The 19317-nt window shown below is 48.7% G+C and overlaps 8 protein-coding genes across 8 annotated transcripts; 5 read left to right on the top strand and 3 right to left on the bottom strand.

Annotated features, from left to right (window-relative positions):
* The first annotated feature begins 199 nt into the window (after positions 1-199).
* On the top strand, positions 200-1776 carry FVEG_11874 (hypothetical protein). The gene has a single exon (XM_018901196.1). The coding sequence runs from the start codon at positions 276-278 to the stop codon at positions 1680-1682; it is 1407 nt and encodes a 468-aa protein (XP_018759636.1). The 5' UTR covers positions 200-275; the 3' UTR covers positions 1683-1776.
* On the bottom strand, positions 1671-3397 carry FVEG_11875 (hypothetical protein). Its single transcript, XM_018901197.1, has 3 exons — positions 2483-3397; positions 2005-2425; positions 1671-1953 (listed from the first exon to the last, which is right to left on the bottom strand). Exons 1-3 carry the CDS (start codon positions 2999-3001, stop codon positions 1751-1753), a joined length of 1143 nt encoding a protein of 380 aa, XP_018759637.1. The 5' UTR covers positions 3002-3397; the 3' UTR covers positions 1671-1750.
* A 566-nt stretch (positions 3398-3963) lies between these two features.
* On the top strand, positions 3964-6324 carry FVEG_11876 (hypothetical protein). Its single transcript, XM_018901198.1, has 3 exons — positions 3964-4459; positions 4513-5260; positions 5310-6324. The coding sequence occupies exons 1-3, from the start codon at positions 4000-4002 to the stop codon at positions 5488-5490; spliced, it is 1389 nt and encodes a 462-aa protein (XP_018759638.1). The 5' UTR covers positions 3964-3999; the 3' UTR covers positions 5491-6324.
* Positions 5560-7421, bottom strand: FVEG_11877 (hypothetical protein; the record flags this gene model as incomplete). The annotated part of the gene is made up of 5 exons (XM_018901199.1): positions 5560-6257; positions 6314-6844; positions 6895-7041; positions 7087-7223; positions 7276-7421. 5 exons carry the CDS (start codon positions 7419-7421, stop codon positions 5560-5562), a joined length of 1659 nt encoding a protein of 552 aa, XP_018759639.1.
* Positions 7422-8071: 650 nt separating this feature from the next.
* Positions 8072-10847, top strand: FVEG_11878 (hypothetical protein). The gene is made up of 3 exons (XM_018901200.1): positions 8072-8181; positions 8235-10006; positions 10059-10847. The coding sequence occupies exons 1-3, from the start codon at positions 8106-8108 to the stop codon at positions 10425-10427; spliced, it is 2217 nt and encodes a 738-aa protein (XP_018759640.1). The 5' UTR covers positions 8072-8105; the 3' UTR covers positions 10428-10847.
* FVEG_17123 (serine/threonine protein kinase) lies at positions 10395-14648 on the bottom strand. Its single transcript, XM_018906389.1, has 3 exons — positions 13056-14648; positions 12913-12976; positions 10395-12863 (listed from the first exon to the last, which is right to left on the bottom strand). The coding sequence occupies exons 1-3, from the start codon at positions 14639-14641 to the stop codon at positions 10542-10544; spliced, it is 3972 nt and encodes a 1323-aa protein (XP_018759641.1). The 5' UTR covers positions 14642-14648; the 3' UTR covers positions 10395-10541.
* On the top strand, positions 14610-16767 carry FVEG_11881 (hypothetical protein). Its single transcript, XM_018901201.1, has 2 exons — positions 14610-14795; positions 14854-16767. The coding sequence occupies exons 1-2, from the start codon at positions 14771-14773 to the stop codon at positions 16473-16475; spliced, it is 1647 nt and encodes a 548-aa protein (XP_018759642.1). The 5' UTR covers positions 14610-14770; the 3' UTR covers positions 16476-16767.
* Positions 16768-17844: 1077 nt separating this feature from the next.
* Positions 17845-19071, top strand: FVEG_11882 (hypothetical protein; the record flags this gene model as incomplete). The annotated part of the gene is made up of 1 exon (XM_018901202.1): positions 17845-19071. One exon carries the CDS (start codon positions 17845-17847, stop codon positions 19069-19071), a length of 1227 nt encoding a protein of 408 aa, XP_018759643.1.
* Between the last annotated feature and the right edge of the window lie 246 nt (positions 19072-19317).

Below are 19317 nucleotides of genomic sequence, written 5' to 3'. Positions count from 1 at the left end.
TTTGTTTCAATATTTATTTGCTTTTGTATCGACTGGAGGTTGGATGTCTTGGAATGACGTGGAAGCCGGAGTTTAGCGTCAAGGTGTGGCTAATCTCAGCAATGTCACTGGCCCTGATTTTCTTATCTTAGCTTCGAAGCTTAGCATTTAGGTTCCACCAAATTCCCTGTACGTCATCGATCGTCCCAACCGTGTTCCTGGAATAAAACAGGCCAAGATTGCAACCTCGTGCATCTCTTCCCTACTTAATAATTTCTCCATTATTGATTTTCGCGATGCATCACAGTCTGCGTGCTATTGCGGCTGCAGCTGCAGCTTTGCCTGCAATTGCTGTCGCGTCTGTCATCCAGCAGCCAATTGACAGCTTTGATCACACCCAAGGCTATCAATTCGATCCTCTTCTCCATCTCCCAGGAATATCGCCGTATTTCGATGCCGTAGGCTTTGGATTGTCGCATGCTGCACCTGAAGGATGCACCGTTACAGCTGCGTCGTATCTCATCCGACACGCTGCGATTTACGCCAACGACGCCGAGTATGACGACTACATCAAGCCGTTCCTGTACAAGCTCGAGAAGCATCGCGGTGACTTCTCAGGACCTCTTGAATTTCTGAACAAATGGTACTCACCAATTGAAGAGAATCACCTCGAAGATGTCACGCCCTCGGGCAAGGTCGACGCGAAGAAAGTCGGTCACCACCTCGCGAAGCGCTACCGACACCTGGCGTCATCAGTAAAGCGCGTCATCGCCGATACGAAAGACAGAACCTACGACACAGCCAAGGCATTTCTTCAAGCGTTCCCCGAAGATGGAAACATCGAAATTACGCGCTTTGATAAGAAGGAATTGAACAACGGCACGCGCGCTCTTCTCCCTCACAAGGCCTGCTCCAAATTCTCCAAATCGCCTGGTACGGAACAGCAGCAGAAATTTGTCAAGAACTACGCAAGTGGCGTCGCGAAACGTTTACGCCCGTATACACCCGACGATTACGAACTCGATCCATTCGATGTTTTCGCACTTCAATCGATTTGTGGCTACGAATCTGCAATTAGGGGAAAGAAGTCTCCAATTTGCGGATTGTTTTCTGATGCGGAGTGGCTCTCTTATGAATATGCTTGGGATATGAAATATGCTCACATGGTCGGGCCTTTCAATCCCCTGTCGAATTACCTCGGTTTTCCATGGTTGCACTCACAGTCTAAGCTTTTCACCAAAATCGATGAAAACTCCGAATTGATCGGTGATGAATCATCGGGATGGCCCAAGGAGCAACGACTATTTTTCTACTTCACTCATCGCGAAGTCCCTCCATTCGTCGCTACAGCTCTAGGAATCTTCAACTCATCTTCCCGTGAAGGGTACGATGAATTCCCTACTACACACGTCAACCACGTTCGAGCTTGGAAAATGTCTGACCTTATTCCTTTCCTGGGCCACGTTGGCATGGAGAAGATGACGTGCGAGCGACCAGTTGCTAAAGATGGCACGGCTGAGAAGGAAGAGTTTATTAGATTCATTGCAAACACTGCGCCTAGACCTTTGCCTCTATGCCAGAATGGTCCCGGCGCAAGTTGTCCATTCAAGGAGTTTAAGAAGATTGTTAGCGCAGGCATGAAGAAATATGGGGACTTTGATGGCGTTTGTGAGAATAAACAAGAGAAGGATGATGAGTTGTAAAGCGACAGCACTGCGGCAAAACAGAACAGATTGTACAATACTAATAAATCGCGTTGATTTCATGATTTCTACGTAAAAGTGACCTTGATGACCCTGATCCAGTTGTTATTAGTGAAACCAATCGTCAACGTCTGGCCAGATTCATCCAGATGCGGGTACGCTATTCCAGCATACACCAGACCCCCATCAATGGGCTCGTCCTTGTAAACCTCTTTTCCTTCTGTCCAAGGACCTTCAGGGCTTGGTGCAGTTTTCAAAAAGACAGTGCCAGCTGGTCCAACTCAGTCAGTAATCCGTTCAGCGCCATAAAGACCGTACTTACACAAATCAAGATGGACGTAGAAATACGTCTGGAAGTGATTGTTATACACAATCTGACCTTGTCCAACACCCCACATGACCGCTGTCTCACAGTTGAACGTGGTGAGAACTTCGCTCTTCCATCCCTCTTGTCTACCCCACCAATACTCATATTTATCAAGGTCGAAGGCATCGTTTGCGGGTACGCGAGCCATGTAGATGTACAGCTTATCAGGGAATTCGGTGATTGGGTTTGGTGGGTTTCCGAGGATGTAGATGTATTCGCTGTTGACGTCCCGATACGTTGCGACATCTCCATACTTGGGCACCTCATCACCATTCCACCAGATGCCATTCTCGCCGTAGCGATCGGTGATATGAGGGACGTCGTCGATGAGCTCAACTTTGGCTATTCCAGCGCCCTTGTAATGTTCATCATCATTCTAAAGAGTTCAAGGTCAACAAAAACAAAATTCTGCGAATTGCTCAGTACAACTTACAACGAGGTAATAAAGAGCACCAGTCGCAGTATCAGGATCAACCTCTACAATTCCCGTCCCTCCAAAGCCAAAGGTATTCGTCTCACCCCAGTCCTCATTAAACGGCATGAACTGCTTCTGATGAGGAACCGGCTCATCATCATTGAGATGCAGATCCTCCACAACAAGAGGATCATCCGTCAGAGCAGAAACAGCATTTCTGACCATGCCATGAAATCCCTCATTATCTTCCTCAGGATCGGTGACACCTGAGTCGCACCATAGCACATCACCATAAACAGCGTACCATTTCCCTCCAAGTTGACCTGTGAAACCCAAGTCACGACGACTTGCCGTGTTGCTCGACTTTTGGGTGCCAAGAAATTCAACCTGAATGTCGCCGATGGGGTTCTCGCCCTCTGGTTGAGTATTGTCGACAGTCATTGTACCTGAAAAATATCGTTCATACAGGATATTTCCCAGTATAAAGAACAGAAGCGTCCGACAATAGCGATCTTTTATCTTGACGTGTCTCTTCATGGCAAACTTGGCATTTCCATCTTCAAAGAGGGGGTTCAACCGTTGCCGAGGCTCATGTGCAAATGCCAATGCATGATCGGCACGGAGTATCCGATGAAAACCTGTCTTGAGGCGTTGCAGGATTGAGGCGCATATAAATGCCAGGTCTCTACGATATTCAATCCAGCTAAGGGTAGATCCAGTATCCGTATAGTGCCAGAAGTGAAGCTCCGATAAGATAGGCGAGGTGAGTTTTTGGCTTTTTGGTTTTGACGATGACGAAACGGCCCGGCTGCCGGGAGTGGCGCCGCGGCCCGCTAAAACAAGCCTGCGGCGTCACCATGAAAAAGAACGTTTTCGATGGAAATTCTGGTTATCAGATAAACTATATCGTACATGTATATGCAACGGTGTTTCTGACCGTAACCTTTAATAATAGTTACCTCGTTGATATGTAATGCTTAAAGTGCATTACTGGCCTATTGAGTGCCACTCGGCGCAAAAACCGGACTGTTGCCTCCAAAATCCACTTCAACGGCGATGAGACCCAATTATCCAATTACTTTTATGTAATTCTGGATGAGAACTCTCCCGGCTCGGCGGTACTCGGTCATGCAGAGATTTAGATCTGAATCGCCTACATGTAACGCTCTCACGATCCCCAATTGATTTTCTCAAAGAAAGGGTCTCTGTGTTATGAGACCTGGGGTAGTGCAGCTGCATAGTCTACCGTCAGCATCAGCGCTATAGGGCTGATCTTCCTGCACTCAAACCGTGGAAAACTCTCTTTACTGCAGGTACGAGATTGCCGATGGGTCCTTACGGAAACTAATTCTCATAATCCCCATCAATAGCCCCCTTTAGTATGGTTTCACTGGTGATCGAGCCGGGGAGGGACGAGTTAATCGATCACGCAATCGCACGCAATATTTGTAGATACATATAATACAATTGATGAATCGCCTATTCTGTAATCTTCAAGTCTTTCCTCACTTCTTGCCTGTTGGCTGCTTCTCAAAATGGGCTCCTCACACGATGGCTCTGTCATCAACTACCCAACCGCCTCCCCCACTAAACCATCCTTCTTCCGCTCAATACCCTTCCAAATCGCCATAGCATGCGGCGTCTCATTCACTGCTCCCGGAATGTGGGACGCCCTCGGTGGTCTCGGCGCCGGAGGTGCAGCTGAACCATACGCCGTATCAGCCGCCAATGCACTCGTCTATGGATTATTCGCCGCTGTTTGTATAGCAGCTGGTGCGATCAACAACAGAATTGGTCTCCGATACGGCTTAGCACTGGGAGCTATTGGATATCCGATTTATGGCGCTGGACTTTACACGAATAACGTGGCGCCAAAAACGTGGTTTTTGCTGTTTGGAAGTGCGCTCTGTGGTATTTCGGCCGGTTTCTTCTGGGCGGCTGAGGCGGCGATTATTATTGGATATCCTAGTCCCAAAGACCGCGCATTTTATCTTGGTATGTTATGAGATAAGACGTGGAATCATTTCCCACGAACTAACGAGTGATAGCCATTTGGCAAACTGCCAAGGCTGCCGGCCCAATTGTCGGAGGCGCCATCAATCTCGGCCTCAACGCGCAAACCTCATCGAAAGGATCAGTCAGCTCAGCGACCTACATCGTCTTTATCGTCATCATGTGTCTTGGTCTGCCCATCGCTTTACTTCTGAGCCCCGCGGAAAAGGTTCAGAGAAAAGACCGCACCCTCGTCGTTGTTCATAAGCAACCCTCTTGGTTCGCTGAGTTCAAGGCTGTTCTGTCGCTTCTCGTTACTAAGCGCATGCTTTTGTTGATCCCTGCTTTCTTCATCAGTTACTTTTACAATGGCTTCATGAGCACTTGGTTAACGACATACTTCACCGTTCGCGCTCGCGCCTTTTCGTCCTTCTTCACCAACTTCTCCGGAATCATCAGCTCATTCCTGATCGCCGGTTTGCTGGATCGTCAGTCCATTTTCATCAAGACCCGAGCTAGAATTGCGTTCGCTTCCATCATCTTCATTCTCGTCGGTACATGGATCTGGGCTTCCATCCTCCAGAAGCAATTTTACGACGCTGAGGAGCCACCTGTCTTTGATTGGTTCAAGGGTGGTTTCGGCAAGGCTTATACCCTTATCTTCTTTTGGCAATTCGGAGGTCAAGCTTTCCAACAGTTCTTGTACTGGCTTGTTGGACAATACACCACTGACATTTCCTCTTTGTCTTACCATTGTGGTATTCTCCGAGGGTTTGAAGCTCTCGGTCAAACCGTTGCTTGGGCGTAAGTACATCTTCTTATCTCCATTGGAACAGACACTAACGGAAAATAGGATGCAATCTGAAGGAAACGCCAACCATTTCGTTAGCATCGGTTTGAACTTTGGGATCACTATTCTGTGTATCGTGCCAACGTGGATTGTGCTCTCTGGACTAGAGCACAGCCACGAGATCACGGTCACAGCTGGTGAGGGGTCATCAACAAAAGACCAAGATCCCGATACCAAAGCATAAGTTTAACATAATATTCTATAATAATAATAATATCTTTCAACAAGAAATCAATTCCTCGCTCCCATCAAGCTAGTGATACAAAGAAGCAGGTCTTGGTCGAGGACCTGTGCTCGACCTCGGTCTCGTCACAGCCAGTGGGGGCGGTGATATAGGCATCGACGTAGATCTTCCAACACCTTGCACAGAAGCATCGCTTCCTATAAAACTCCCAGGTCTTGACCTTACAGGGCTCAACTCATCATCGTCTTGGTGCTGGTCTCTCTCAATTTCAACCGCTGATACACCTAAATTCCGAAATTGTTCCCCTGGTATCATCGGTAGGTCAACACGATCTGGTCTTTTGACTTTAGGCTCGGTGATAAAATCATGCGCTGGGGTACCAATCATCTCGCCGAATCTGAAGAATGCATTCTCTATTTTCTGTCGGTAGGGGTTGCGGGGGGGTTGATTGTGCTCTTCGTAGACTGAGGGGTCTCGAAGTCGGGAGGATATGGAGGAGCGGGGCTGAGTGGGATCGAGGTGCGGTGATAGTTGGTTGTTTGTACGCGTGTCAGTGTTTGTGACAGTTAATGTGATATGACGGCTATTCAGTGAAGAAATACTCTCTTGGTGAGAGACCTGGCTTATTTCGTCGTTAAAATGGCAATGAGAGCAATTGCAATGATGTGATGGACATGGTTCGTTAGCTTGGTCGGCATGTCTTGCTAGAAGGAGATACAGCGATCCGATCATGGCCATCGCAGTACCTGTAATAGGTGCCCATTGGCCTTGAAAGCATTAGTAAACATTCAAAGACATTCGAATACTACTGGGGTATACTTACCGATATTGGCCATTGGCTCAGTCTGGTAATTGACTTGAGGGCTGAAAAAGTTAATCTCGCCCACGATAAGAATAGCCAAGCCAGCGCCACCAAAAACAGGAATCGCTAGGATGCGTAGGAAAAAACCAATGGTATCATTGACCTTCTTCATAACACCTTTATTAGCGCCATCATCATCTTCACTTGCCGCGTCGTCGGTCGGCTTTCCGAATCTTCGGCGCCAATTGATCTCAAGCACTCTATCCCACATAGAAACGAGACATAAAACGGCGTGTACACAGCATGCTGCAGCGAGTAGAGTCGCGGTGCCGAATGTGAGGGTATGTGGTGCAGGTATGACATAGATATTGTTCGCGGAACCTCCCCTCATTGGAGATGAAGGCCCGCTTTGTGTTGAACAGGTGAGGTTACAGTTATTTCCTTCGACGTAGTGAAACTGGGATGCGTTTGGTGATACTGGGTTGCCCGATGCGTCGATTAAACAGGAGTGAGTCTCGATGCGGTAAAATTCAATTGTCATACTCAGAAGACCTAATCTCCGGTTAGATTTTGGGATAGCTTTGTATTAACGTTCAACCTACCGATTAATAACAGAAATGTCCACAGAAAAATAGTGTTTCGACCAGGATCATTAAAGTATGTTTTTGACAGCATAACCGTTACTGGCGCTGCCAAGATACCAATCGCGCAAAGCTGAAAGGCACCAAAAATATCCATATCGACCGCATCTTTGTCAATTAGCCATTGGACTTCTTTTTCTGGTTATCACTCACCAGGATTGTGCATTGCCGACAAAACTATGCCGTGAATAGCGGCAACAGCTGGCAGCACTAACGCAGCGGCCAAACAAGGATTTACCAGCCATTCCTCCCTTCTCGCGACAAGGCACGCAGCGATGAGAACATAGTATCTAAATAATTGTCAGCTCTATATCAATTGATTAGGCTAGGAATTGAACTTACAGCACTCGAGTACCTGTTCCATACTGCCCAGAAACAGGCCATGCGCAGATGACTTGCAGCGCATCACCAGTCTCATTCACAGCCCGCGAAAAAAGACCGCTATTCGCTATGGTCTCAGCCGCATCAGTGACCGAAAGCGCAGGCATATCGACATTCTAGAAGCCTTGGCAGGGTGGAATCCGTGGGGAAGGGAAAAAGAAAAACCAAATCAGCCCAAAATGTGGGGGAATTGCAAGATCTTAGCAGAAGCTTCGTTTTTATTTAATACCCGCCATGTTCGACGATGAGGCCTTACCCCAAACGTCACTGGGGAGTCATTAATGGCCAGGCTTCTACATTTCGAGTGGTGAGCATTCAGCTGACATGTTGGCACAGCCACGAAGATCACTTGAGCCGGGCGAGGACTGGGGGCTCAGAGTAGTCTCTTCTAAGCATAGCTCGGGTTGCATACTTCATTTGCGTTAGGCACCAACAAATGTACCCTGTCACCGGAACGAAGAAGGAACGAACGAAAGCTTCTAGAAGAATTTTCCTTCCTTCTTCTCTCTCCCTTCTTTTCCTGAGGTCAGCCCTGTTTTTTGTTTCAGCCAGAGATCGAAGGGCAGAAGGTCATCGAACTGAAGCTACTGTCGGTCCTTTCCCTCAAAACGTGCTGACACTACGACGTTTTGCTCCCTCTCAATTGGACACTTTGTCGTAAAGGTCTCCACTCTAGATACGACCCACATTCGTCGTCAGGTTTTCGCTGGATTTATTTAACCTGAGAGTGAGAGCCACTTTTGACTTTTGGCTTTGACGAAAATCGACTTGAATCCCCTCAGCCAAAAATCATGGTCAAAGGCGTCGACACCAGCGAGATACGACAATGGCGCTCAATAGTAACGTTGATAGTCTTTGTACTCGCCAGTGAGAAACACCCTCTCACACGATACACAGCGCGCACTGACCCGGTTCTACAGATATTCTCGTCCTATGGCCATTTCACATGCCCATTTACATCCCAAAATCCCTCGTCAATTTAATATGCGGATTAGCGGTCAAACTGCGAGTTATACCCCCGAGGACACATCATGCGATTCTTCATGATAATTCACGATGCTCGAAATACTTTGTCAAAGTCACTTTTCCTGTCAATTTCATCACTGCGCCTTTGATCGCGGATCTCTTTCTACTAGCTATTTCTGCGATAGGACGCCAAGAGGTTTACGATGGGACGATCGGCGCTGATAATATCCACCCGATCGATATTATGGTCTTCTTCATCACTTTGGCCTATATTGCTATTTCTATCGATGCGTCGGGTATTATTCGATGGCTGGCCTTCAAGGTGTTGTCGTGGGGAGGAAAGGTTGGCCATCGGCTGTTCTTCTACCTTTATTCGTTCTTCTTCCTTCTCGGCAGCTTCATCGGAAATGATCCTATCATTTTATCTGGAACGGCCTTCCTCGCCTACATGACGCGCGTATCGAGCAACATCACGAGCCCACGAGCATGGATCTTTACTCAATTCGCAATCGCCAACATCGCATCAGCAATTCTCGTCTCGTCAAACCCAACAAACCTCGTCCTCGCTGGAGCATTCGACATCAAGTTCATCGTCTACACCGCCAACATGATAGTCCCCGTCGTCGTCACCGCCGTTGTCCTCTTCCCGTTTCTGCTCTACGTCATCTTCGCTGACGAAAAGCTTATCCCTTCCAAGATTGAGATGCACAGCTTACCAGAAGAGGCTAGGGCCCAACGGCCCGTGAACCCCAACATCCCCTACGTGCAGCACCAAGTCGAGGATGCCGAAAGTGCAAGCGAGGGGATGACGCTGTCGCTCGCGTACATCATGAATCCTTTCCTTGACAAAAAGGGCGCTATGTTTGGTGCGCTTATCATGTCCGCGACGCTCATCACTGTTCTGGCTCTCAATGCTGCTAGTGCCGGAAGTGGAGAGCACCCTGTTTTCTGGGTGACTCTTCCAGCGGCAACTGTCATGTTCTGTTGGGATTTAGGCTTTGGGTGGTTGCATCGCAAGGAGACGCGGCAAACGGCAGCTCATTATCGACGAGAGATGGAGCGTGCCAGAGCTGAACGCGCTCGATTTGCAGCTGAATATGCTGGGACTTCACAGGATAAGTCTGAACCGGATACCGACACGGTGACTGGTCTTCCTGATAACCAGGCCTCGGAAGATTATGGCCAGACTCATGGCATTTCTCTCACCCCGCTACAAACCTCCAATGACCAGCCCAACTCACATTCTATCCCCAAGGTGATTCTATCAAACACCGCCGGAAATAGTCCTGTCATCATCTCAGGATCACTGCCTCAATCACCCAACTCAGGTCCTTCATCACCCAGCGATCAAAACACACTGCATCCCGAAGCTTTATCAACATTGCCAAGTCCTCAAATGGAACCAGAGAAGCTCGAGGCTGCTCGACCCATGGAAACAGAACCCGAGGAAAGATCAACTCTTCTATCCGAGGCTAGAAAGGGTTATGCCTCACTCGAAAAGGCTTATGGGTGGCTGCAAGAGACGTTCCCAACAGTCATGGCCGTCATGGCGCATCTTCCATTCGCACTAGTGCCCTTTGCTTTCGCCATGTTTGTGCTAGTCCAGGCACTAGTAAGTAAGGGATGGGTCAACGTCTTTGCCTATGGTTGGTATCATTGGTCCAAGCGTACTGGCACAGTTGGAAGTATCGGAGGAATGGGCTTCCTTTCGTGTGTCTTGTCCAACGTGAGTTTCCCCTAATCGTCTTAATTCACTGTAAGATACTGACTTTATTCAGTTCTCTGGCACTAATATTGGCACCACTATTCTGCTATCACGCATCATCCAAGCTTGGAAAGAAATCAACTGCCACGACGCCCAACTCATCAGCAACAGAACATACTGGGGTACGATCTACAGTATGGCCGTCGGAGTCAACTACGGAGCATTCAGCACGGCCTTTAGCGCATCACTAGCCGGTCTTCTCTGGAGAGATATCCTTGCCCGAAAGCACATTCACGTGAAGAGTCACGAATTCGCACGCGTCAACTTCCCCATCATTGCGATCTCGATGGCTGTTGGCTGTCTGATACTGGTGGGAGAGGTCTACATCGTGAGGGACAACTCACCATACTCCACATTTGAAAAGGCTTGCCCGAATAATTAATTAATAAAGGAACATATAGATATCATAATTATAGACTGTACATAGCAATCCGAACATACCCATGAAATAGACTTCTTCTACTATGAGGCGAGGGTTGAGCTCCTTTGACCCGACCTACCCACCACCAGATTTACGTTGTTCGCGCAGGCACTCCAAAACCCAATCCAAGCTACGAAATCCATTATCAGTCTCAATCCACGACGGCGCAACCCAGCTTTTGGTCTCAGCGTTAAATGACTTGAGAAGACTCATCACCTCGGTCGTGTTCTCATTCGCCGCTTTCAAAATCTTATTCACCATCTTCTCATCATCCACATCTGCTTCTTTAAGAGCTGGAAGCATTTCTGGATAACAGTATCTCCTGTACACCAGGTCCAATGCCGTTCGTCCATAGTTATCCGGGATATTTGGGTTTGCGCCGTACTCGAGAAGTTTTCTCACCGCGAAATAGTTTCCAGATTCGGCGGCTACTGCAATTGGAGTCATCTTGTATGGTCCCGCTGTGTTGTCAAGCTGGTCTTTAGTGTTGTACTTTCGAAGGAGTTCGACAATCATAATTCCAGCAACCTCATTCTCTTCCGCGAATTCTCCAACATACTTAATTGCGAAATGGAATAACGAAAACGTGTCACGGCCGATATCTACCAAGAATCCATCAGAGTCATTGCGGTCTGGAAGACTGAGCAAGAACTTGACACGATGGAGGGCATTCCTGGTGCCTGTTAAGAGCATGTCTGACATAATACTCTTGCTAATCGACTTAGCAATGCGGTCTCTATCCGCACCATGATCGAACAGATACTGTGCAACAGTAAGGTTTCCACTGTAAGTGGCAGTGTAGAACGCGCTGAAAGGCTCTGGCGTGACTGGATCGACTGGAAGACCCATTTCCAGAAGCTTCTCAATGAAGTAGACGTCATCTGTTTCTTTGGCAGCACGGTGCAGTGCGTTGAGGCCATCAGCGTCTACCGCATTGACATCTGCACCCGCGTCGACAAGAGCCTGAAACATATCGCGATCGCCATGCGTAATCGCCAGAAACAGAGCAGAGCCTCCACTAGATATCCTTCCAAAGGTAGCGTTGATCTGCTTCGCGAAGCCAAGCTCAAGACCGGAAACCATAAGGTCTGCCGCGCATTGATGGTACGCCGTTGCAAACACTGCTGCCATCTTAACATTGTCTTCAAGTTGCAAGACAGCATCCGTAGGTGCGCCGCTCTCAACCAAGGCTTTCATTGTCTTCTTCGTCTCCAACTCAAAGTCGACTCCCAATGTCAACAGTCGCTGCCAACGAGGGGTTCCGGATATAACGTGGAAAAGAGGCAAATACATAAGGTCGCCTCCACCTACCATTGGCTTCAGCTTGCTTGCTTCCGGTTGAACTAACGGCTCTCGAAGAAGACGCTCGACAACTGGTGAGTAGGAAAGTCCACATGCGAGTTCGAGTGGGGAGAGGTGTGATCCCTCCCCCTCCTCTACCTCCATACAGAATGTTGGATCAGCACCCAGTTTGAGGAGAGCATCCACGGCAGACAGTCTCTTCTGTGTGATAGACCAGTGAAGAGGGGTTTGAGCCAGAATTCCATCTTCGTCAACTCTTATTCCATATTGGGTGCGTGATATTGCACAAGCAGGAGAGTTTAGCTCGGCGCCTTTGCTGACCATAAGTCTTGCGATGGCCTCATGGTCTTCGTCTTCGAAGGAGCAGAGCCAGTGAAGAGGCGTTATACCTCTTTCGTTGGACATCTGTGCTGCACTTCGGCAGCTGGGGTGTCGTAATATCGTCTCCAGAACGCGTTTTCGACCGAGACGAGCTGCGATCAGTACAGGCGTCTCCTCATTCTGCAGAGCTAGTTCGGGCAAGCTTTGATTCTGGTTCAAACAGGTCATTGTCACATCTGGCTTGTCAAGAACAATACTCCATAAAAGTAGATCTCTGGAGTAGGAGAACTCGACTTCCCTTAGAGACAAGACTTGCAACATGGAAGATAAGTCCTCAGACGCGCTAGCGTTGACGCCAAGACGATTCAGTTCATCTAGCTGAGACTTCTGCTTGACTTGTCGCCATTCTGAAGGCCAGTCCTTTTTCAGTTTCTGAAGAGCAACTGGGTTTCCGGCTTGTGCTGACTCGACAACCCAGGTACGTAGCGTCTCATCATCAGGAGCCTCTTGGTCAGGAACGTGAGAAAACAGGGAGATATAGAGAGTTCGGGCTTCTTCGGAACCGAGCTGGGCTGCTTGGCGAATATAGTAAGACGCTGACTTTAAATTGTACTCAACTCCTATATCGTCCGTATAGGCACTAGCAAGGCTTAGGGCGGCTTGTGATCTTTCGTTCTGATTGTTGGATGTCTCAAAGATAGTCTTTAGACTATTGAAAAGGGCGACCTGGGCTGACTTTGGAGTTTTTTGCAGGGTATTTGAGCTTTTCTTAATCTTAATCGAGTTAGTTCCGCTGCATCTTTGCATTGATATGAAAACATACGTCAGGGATGAAGTCTTCGTCTTTAAAAAGCTGTATTGGTTCCGCTCTCGACTGGGTGGTAACCCTATCCATGAATTAGCAAAGTAGCTCAGGGGTTGAAAACTAGCTTTGGTCCATATTATAGGCTAAGGTAGGGTACTAACAATGAGAACAATTCGGTATTGAAAGGCTCATTCAAGAGTCCAGCGCAGTCCAAGATGAGTAAACATGCATTCACGGCAGAAAGAGGCTGAGCGTCACTTGTTCCGCTTGGACTGGCTTCCCTGGGCAAGAGTTGCGATATGGTAGGCAAGAGCTCTGATATCGTCTTCTCAAGTCTGGCCTTGGAAATGCCCTGGAGCGCGGCGATAAAAGGACTCTCGTCTTGACTGAATGAGGAATAGTACCGCTCGTGGGCTTTTGGCAAGAAATGAGTCATCATGTTACATATTTGCCATGGATCAATGCTTGCAGGGTTGCCCTGGAGATCGAGCTCCTCGGAGAGATATGCAAAGACCACTGTAGTAAGGCCTTTGAGAATCGTCCTTTCGGATCTCTCGTCATCTGTCGTGGGGATCTTGGCTCTGTACACGATGCTCTCAAAGGTAGGAAGCGCAGCTCTTAGGGCGCTGGCATCTGGAGCATCACGCCCATCCATGCTGTCGACGAGAGACTTTGTAACTTCGAAATGATCGATAATTTTGGACATGCTTGAGAATCTCTTTTCCGGAGAGCACTGCAAGCAGGTGAGAATGACTTTCGCAAGAGTCATGAGTGGATATTTCTCGTTTCGCAGACGATGGAGGACATTGAAAGTAGCAAGGCTCGCTATTAGATTAGTCTTTTTGAGCTTCCAAACATTCTCAAGCTTATCTCCGTCTGGTAAAGTGCTGTGATAAGCCACTCCGTCGCCGATAATCGTCCATAGCGTCAGACCAAAAGAGTAAATGTCTTGCTGACGAACATACCGGCTGTTGAAATTTGTTGTCTCTGCTTCAGGTGCACGGTAGACCTCGGTACTGCCGATGAGCTGGCCACCCTGCATGGGCATCGCAAACCCAAAGTCGCTGATTTTAACAATGGTCTTTTTGGTTGGATGTTTGAAGACAAGAAGATTAGAGGGCTTGACATCGCCATGGACAATTCCTGCTTCGTGAAGGCCTTCAAGACCCCTTGCTGCGTCTAGAGCAATGTCTAGCTTCTCATGCAGCGACCGTGCGTAGCCTGCTTCTTGATATGACTTGAGAGATCCATACTCAGCATATTCAAGCACAAGGGCGGGAACAACAGTTATTTCCTTCTTGTTTCCGGTATCGTGATACATGACAGCCAATAAGTCAACGATGTTCTCATGTTTCTGGACAGGAGGGTGCCTCAAGATCTGTAGTTCCAAGGCTATGTCGGCAAAGGATACAGAACCGTCATCTTGCGTTCTTGGATGTTTAACAGCGACATGTTTGCGACCTTTCAAGATCTCCGTACCCAGACCAATCGGAAAAGAAGACGCTTTGACTTTTCGAACATCGAACGAGCCACCACCAAGGGATACATCTTGGAAGGTGGGGGCAGCATTCGATATCACAGGCTGCAGGCCTACAGTGTTGCCACCATTTGCGATGGATACTGCTATAAATCCCGCAAAGTGAGGACAGTGAATACCAGTTGATGGAACGGGAATAGGAGCTTCACTAGTGGGTTCTTGGCTCTCTTGAGGCTGTCGCTGGAAGGTGAATGCTGAGGAGAACTCCATTTCGATTATGCTACAGGATGAGAAACACAAAATATCTCGTAAATCTCGCGAGCTTGATATCATGATTCTCGGGTGACACATGACCTCAGCTTGCAGGACTCACCGGATTATCAATTTACCCCGCCACGAATGTGCGTAAACCCCGCAGGTGATGGTATGCGGCTCAAGCTCTCATATTCCCGGTATTATTCTTGAATTAACCAGAAATCCAGAGTGTCTGTTTAGTGACTGGTCCAAGAGCATCATGGTAAGCGATTTAGTGGATTTCCAGGTCGGAGCGGCCGGGCTCGGAATCGGCGCATTTGGTGGCCTGCTGGACGCCGTCACAGCCTGTGCAAGGATATATGGACTATGGAAATCACTACGAGGTCTCGATGGATATTTGGGTCTGCTGCGTACTAAGCTTATACTCCAAGAGGCTTTGTTAGACCAGTGGCAGAGAGACTGGCTTGATCAACCGGCCTCTAAGCGAATCGACATTCAGAAACAACGAATTCTTCAGAGACACAAAGATGCGGTTCTCGCCTCATTAACAACAGTCAAAATACTACTCGAGTCACTGGAACCACTTCGTGAGGCCTCGAGATCAGAACTTGCACTCGAGCGCCTGAAGTTAGTGACCGGTGGGGCGGAAGAGCATGATAAGACGCTTGTGCAAATAAGCGCAGTCCTCAGCGACTTGTATCGCTTGCTACCGACTCGAGACCCAAATATTGCCCTTTCACAGACTGTTTTGTCGCTGGAGCATATCAGCAACAACCAGCAAGTACTATTTCAAGACAGCGACTCGACTCAACATGTGATACAACCTGATAAGCTCAAACGAGCTATCAACTTTCGCCAACTGGGATATGACCTAGATCAAGACCTGGAAAAACGAGTCGCGGCGTTTAAAAGCAGTACTGGTGATGCTGATCTCACTATTCGCTCAGACAGAGTCAGAGTTTTGAAAGATGATGATGTCGCTGGCGGATTAAGAAGCCTTGGAACACTTGACTCAAATACTCCGATAGTGATCGAGTGGAAGCGTTACGACATTACCTGGAAAGGACAGAAAGGGATCAGACTCAGAGGAAGAATACAGAACATTGCGCGGCTCTTGCACGCTGATGCGAAACCCGAAGAACTCCTGACTCTCAACTGTCTAGGAGTGTTTGATGACATTGAAAAGAGTCGATATGGCCTGATCTTTGGATATCCTCTAGGAACCAGTCAACAAACAGATCTGGTATCTCTACAAGCGTTGATCAAATCACCAACGCCTGAGATTCTACCAACATTGGGTGACCGATATCGTATGGCTTATACCCTGTCACTCTCACTGGCCGTCCTTCATGCGGCGGGATGGTTCCATAAGAGCATCAGAAGCCATAATGTCATGATTCCAGTGCGGCGCAACCAGCCCATCTGGTCTCAGCCATACCTCGTCGGATTTGATTTCTCCCGTCCAGATTCAGCCGATGAGACCACCGAAAAGCCCGAACAAAGCGTACGTTTCAATCTTTATCGTCATCCTTCCGCACAGGGTATTCCAGGGGAATCATACCGCAAAGGCTTCGACATCTACAGTCTCGGCGTCGTGCTTCTCGAAATTGGTCTATGGCGTGTAGCATGGAGCTTGCGTCGCGACGACGAAAACCCCGCCAAGTTCAAGGAAGTGCTGCTCAGCAAGGTAGACGACAGGCTAGCTCACTTCATGGGGACAGAGTATCAAGAGGCGGTAAGGAGCTGCCTGAACGGTGATTTGGATCATGGGGAGGGATCTGTGATACGGGCTTTCTACAATGAGGTTGCGGAAACTATGTGCTCATTGGCGGAGTCACAGCCATTATGATTGCAGCATCTCTTATCTGCTATAGTCTAAGAATGATGGTATTGTACAGGACTTTTTGCACTTGTCTCATTTTAGCTTGGTTTTAGGGACTTTGTTAGTGCTGTGTTGTATCATCAAAGCGTTTAGCTTGACGAATCCCTGCATGTCGTCCGAAATCCTGACAGGGGCAATCAGAGACCTCGGCAATGATGTCTCTAGCTACCCTGAAGACTCAGTGAACTCCAGTGCTTGATTAATGCCTCAGCTGGAGCTGGGGGATACGGGTTGGCATCTATCGTGTGAATAATATCAGATCTTGTTGAAAAATGCTGCGGGCATGATCTTGTTGAAGCCTCATCTTCAATGTGCCATGCTGTCTGGTTGTGAAAGTAAATCGCTCTTGGTGCACGGCCTCCAGAATGATCTGCATAGAAGCTTCGAAGCGACTCGTCCGGGGTCAAGAGGCCATCAACGCATGACTTAATGCTATCTAGGGCCAAAGGAGCAATGCCGCCCAACACCCACTAACCCACGCGACTAAGAGCGGATAAGGCATGATCTGCAGGGGTATCCGCATCACGAAATCTAACTTGTTCATTACGCTTATCGTAACCGCCGCCTCGACCAATAGCATCCCCTCCTGGCAACCCCTACTCGTTTTAGAATGGTTATGTCCTGAGAGTTCACATGATAAACTAACCAATAGTTCCTTTACGAAAGCAGTTTAATCACGGATAGATCCTAGGTCTCAGCTGCACCCATAACAAACGTCCCTCCTCCCCATTGCCGAGTCCCGACCCAGCTCCCTATCAGGGCCTTAGCAATGCCGAATTCTCCGGACATAGTCGGCGATAGCATCCCTTCTCGGTAGGTGCTTAAGCCAAGACTGGCGATGCCCCCCTGTCGCGCCACGGCGGAACTGCTCGTTGTTTACTAGACGTGCTAATTCCGCTCCTGCAATCAAGATGCCTTGAGAAGACCTTTTGTTAGGTAAAGGGGTTGCTGGGGCTGTGGGGCGACCACCTCATGGCTGCCACGATTCATGGGAGTAGCCAAGAAGCCAAACAGATGCCAAGGACGGGAGGCTGCATAGACAGATCAGCCAAGGAATCTAGGTCCGGCATCTATCGCGCGGTCCAAAGGGACTAATCACGTCAGAGATGTGCCTCTTTTCTCGGAAGGTGGCTCGGATGTTGGAAGCCGAGCGAGGTGTGAGCCAGAGATAGATGAAGCATCACCAAATGGAGATATGGCGGAACCTCTCAATCAATGTCAGACTCCTTTGAGTCAGCAAAGATATATAAGTTGAGATAGGAACCATCTATCCTAGAAACAAATCATCATCACTCACTCACTCATCTCTATCTCTCTGCCTCTCACCGATATCACGATGCCTTCCATCCACGCTCTCCTCACAGCCTCTTTGGCCTTTGCTTCCATTGCCCTCGGCGCCCCTGCTGCTCAGGACAAGAAGTTCACCGTTGAGCAAGTCAAGAACCCCAAGTTCATCAAGAACGGCCCTCTCGCCCTCGCCCACGTCTACGCCAAGTATGGCGTTCCTCTTCCCAAGGGTCTCGAGAAGGCTGTCAAGGCCGTGAGACCTCCTCACGCCCACTCCAAGCGTCAAAGTGGTAGCGGCAGCGCCACGACTACACCCTCCGACGAGGATGTTGAGTGGTTGACACCCGTCCAGATCGGTACTCCTGCTCAGACCTTCAACTTGGACTTCGACACTGGCTCTTCTGATCTCTGGGTCTTCAGCACCGAGACTACTGGCAGCAGCGGTCATGACGAATATAACCCTGCCAAGAGTAGCACAGCCAAGAAGCTCTCTGGCGCTACATGGAAGATCAGCTATGGTGACGGAAGCTCCTCCTCTGGAGATGTCTACAAGGACAAGGTCTCTGTCGGTGGCCTCGTTGTGAGCTCCCAGGCCGTTGAGGCCGCCCAGAAGGTCTCCTCCGAGTTCGAGCAAGAGACTGGCCTCGATGGTCTCCTCGGTCTTGGCTTCAGCTCCATCAACACCGTCAAGCCTACACAGCAGAAGACCTTTTTCGACAATGCTGCCAGCACCCTGAGCTCTCCTGTCTTCACCGCTGATCTGAAGCACCAGAAGCCCGGAAAGTACAACTTCGGCTTCATTGACAGCACTGCCTACACTGGCAAGATTGGATATGCCTCCGTCGACTCCTCCGATGGCTTCTGGGAGTTTACTTCTACTGGATACGGCATTGGCTCCGCCGCCATCAACAGGAGCCCCATCACTGGTATTGCTGATACTGGTACTACTCTTCTCCTCCTCCCCGACGATGTCAACTCCGCATACTATGCCAAGGTCAGCGGTGCCCGATACAGCTCTAGCTATGGTGGATATGTCTTCAGCTGCTCTGCTACCCTCCCGAGCTTCAGCTTCGTTGTTGGCGGCGTTACCATCACCATCCCTGGCTCTTACATCAACTATGCCCCTGTTCAGGACGGATCTACTACCTGTCTTGGTGGTATCCAGCCAAGCGACGACATTGGCATCAACATCTTTGGTGACATTGCTCTCAAGGCTGCGTTCGTCGTTTTCGATGGTGGTAACCAACAGGTTGGCTGGGCTAAGAAGACACTGTAAGTGACTTCAGTAGGTGATGGATGAGTCTGTAAATAGCTGGATCTTGTGCTGCATTTAAACCTTGTACATAGCCTTTCACTTGTCAATAGTTGAAATGAACATAACATTGAACACTTTAAATCCGCATCTCACGACAGTGAACTTACTCTTGTACTTTGACCTAGTAATGGTATAATGTAGGCCTAACAGCTCATAGATTCTATGTAGAGCTGAAATACTGGAAGACCATGTGAAATGTTTTGATAG

The sequence above is a fragment of the Fusarium verticillioides genome, chromosome 4 (assembly GCF_000149555.1).
Source record: "Fusarium verticillioides 7600 chromosome 4, whole genome shotgun sequence".
Taxonomy (NCBI): domain Eukaryota; kingdom Fungi; phylum Ascomycota; class Sordariomycetes; order Hypocreales; family Nectriaceae; genus Fusarium; species Fusarium verticillioides.
The sequence above is the reverse complement of the archived record's forward strand: the minus strand, read 5'-3'. Positions and strand labels throughout refer to the sequence as shown.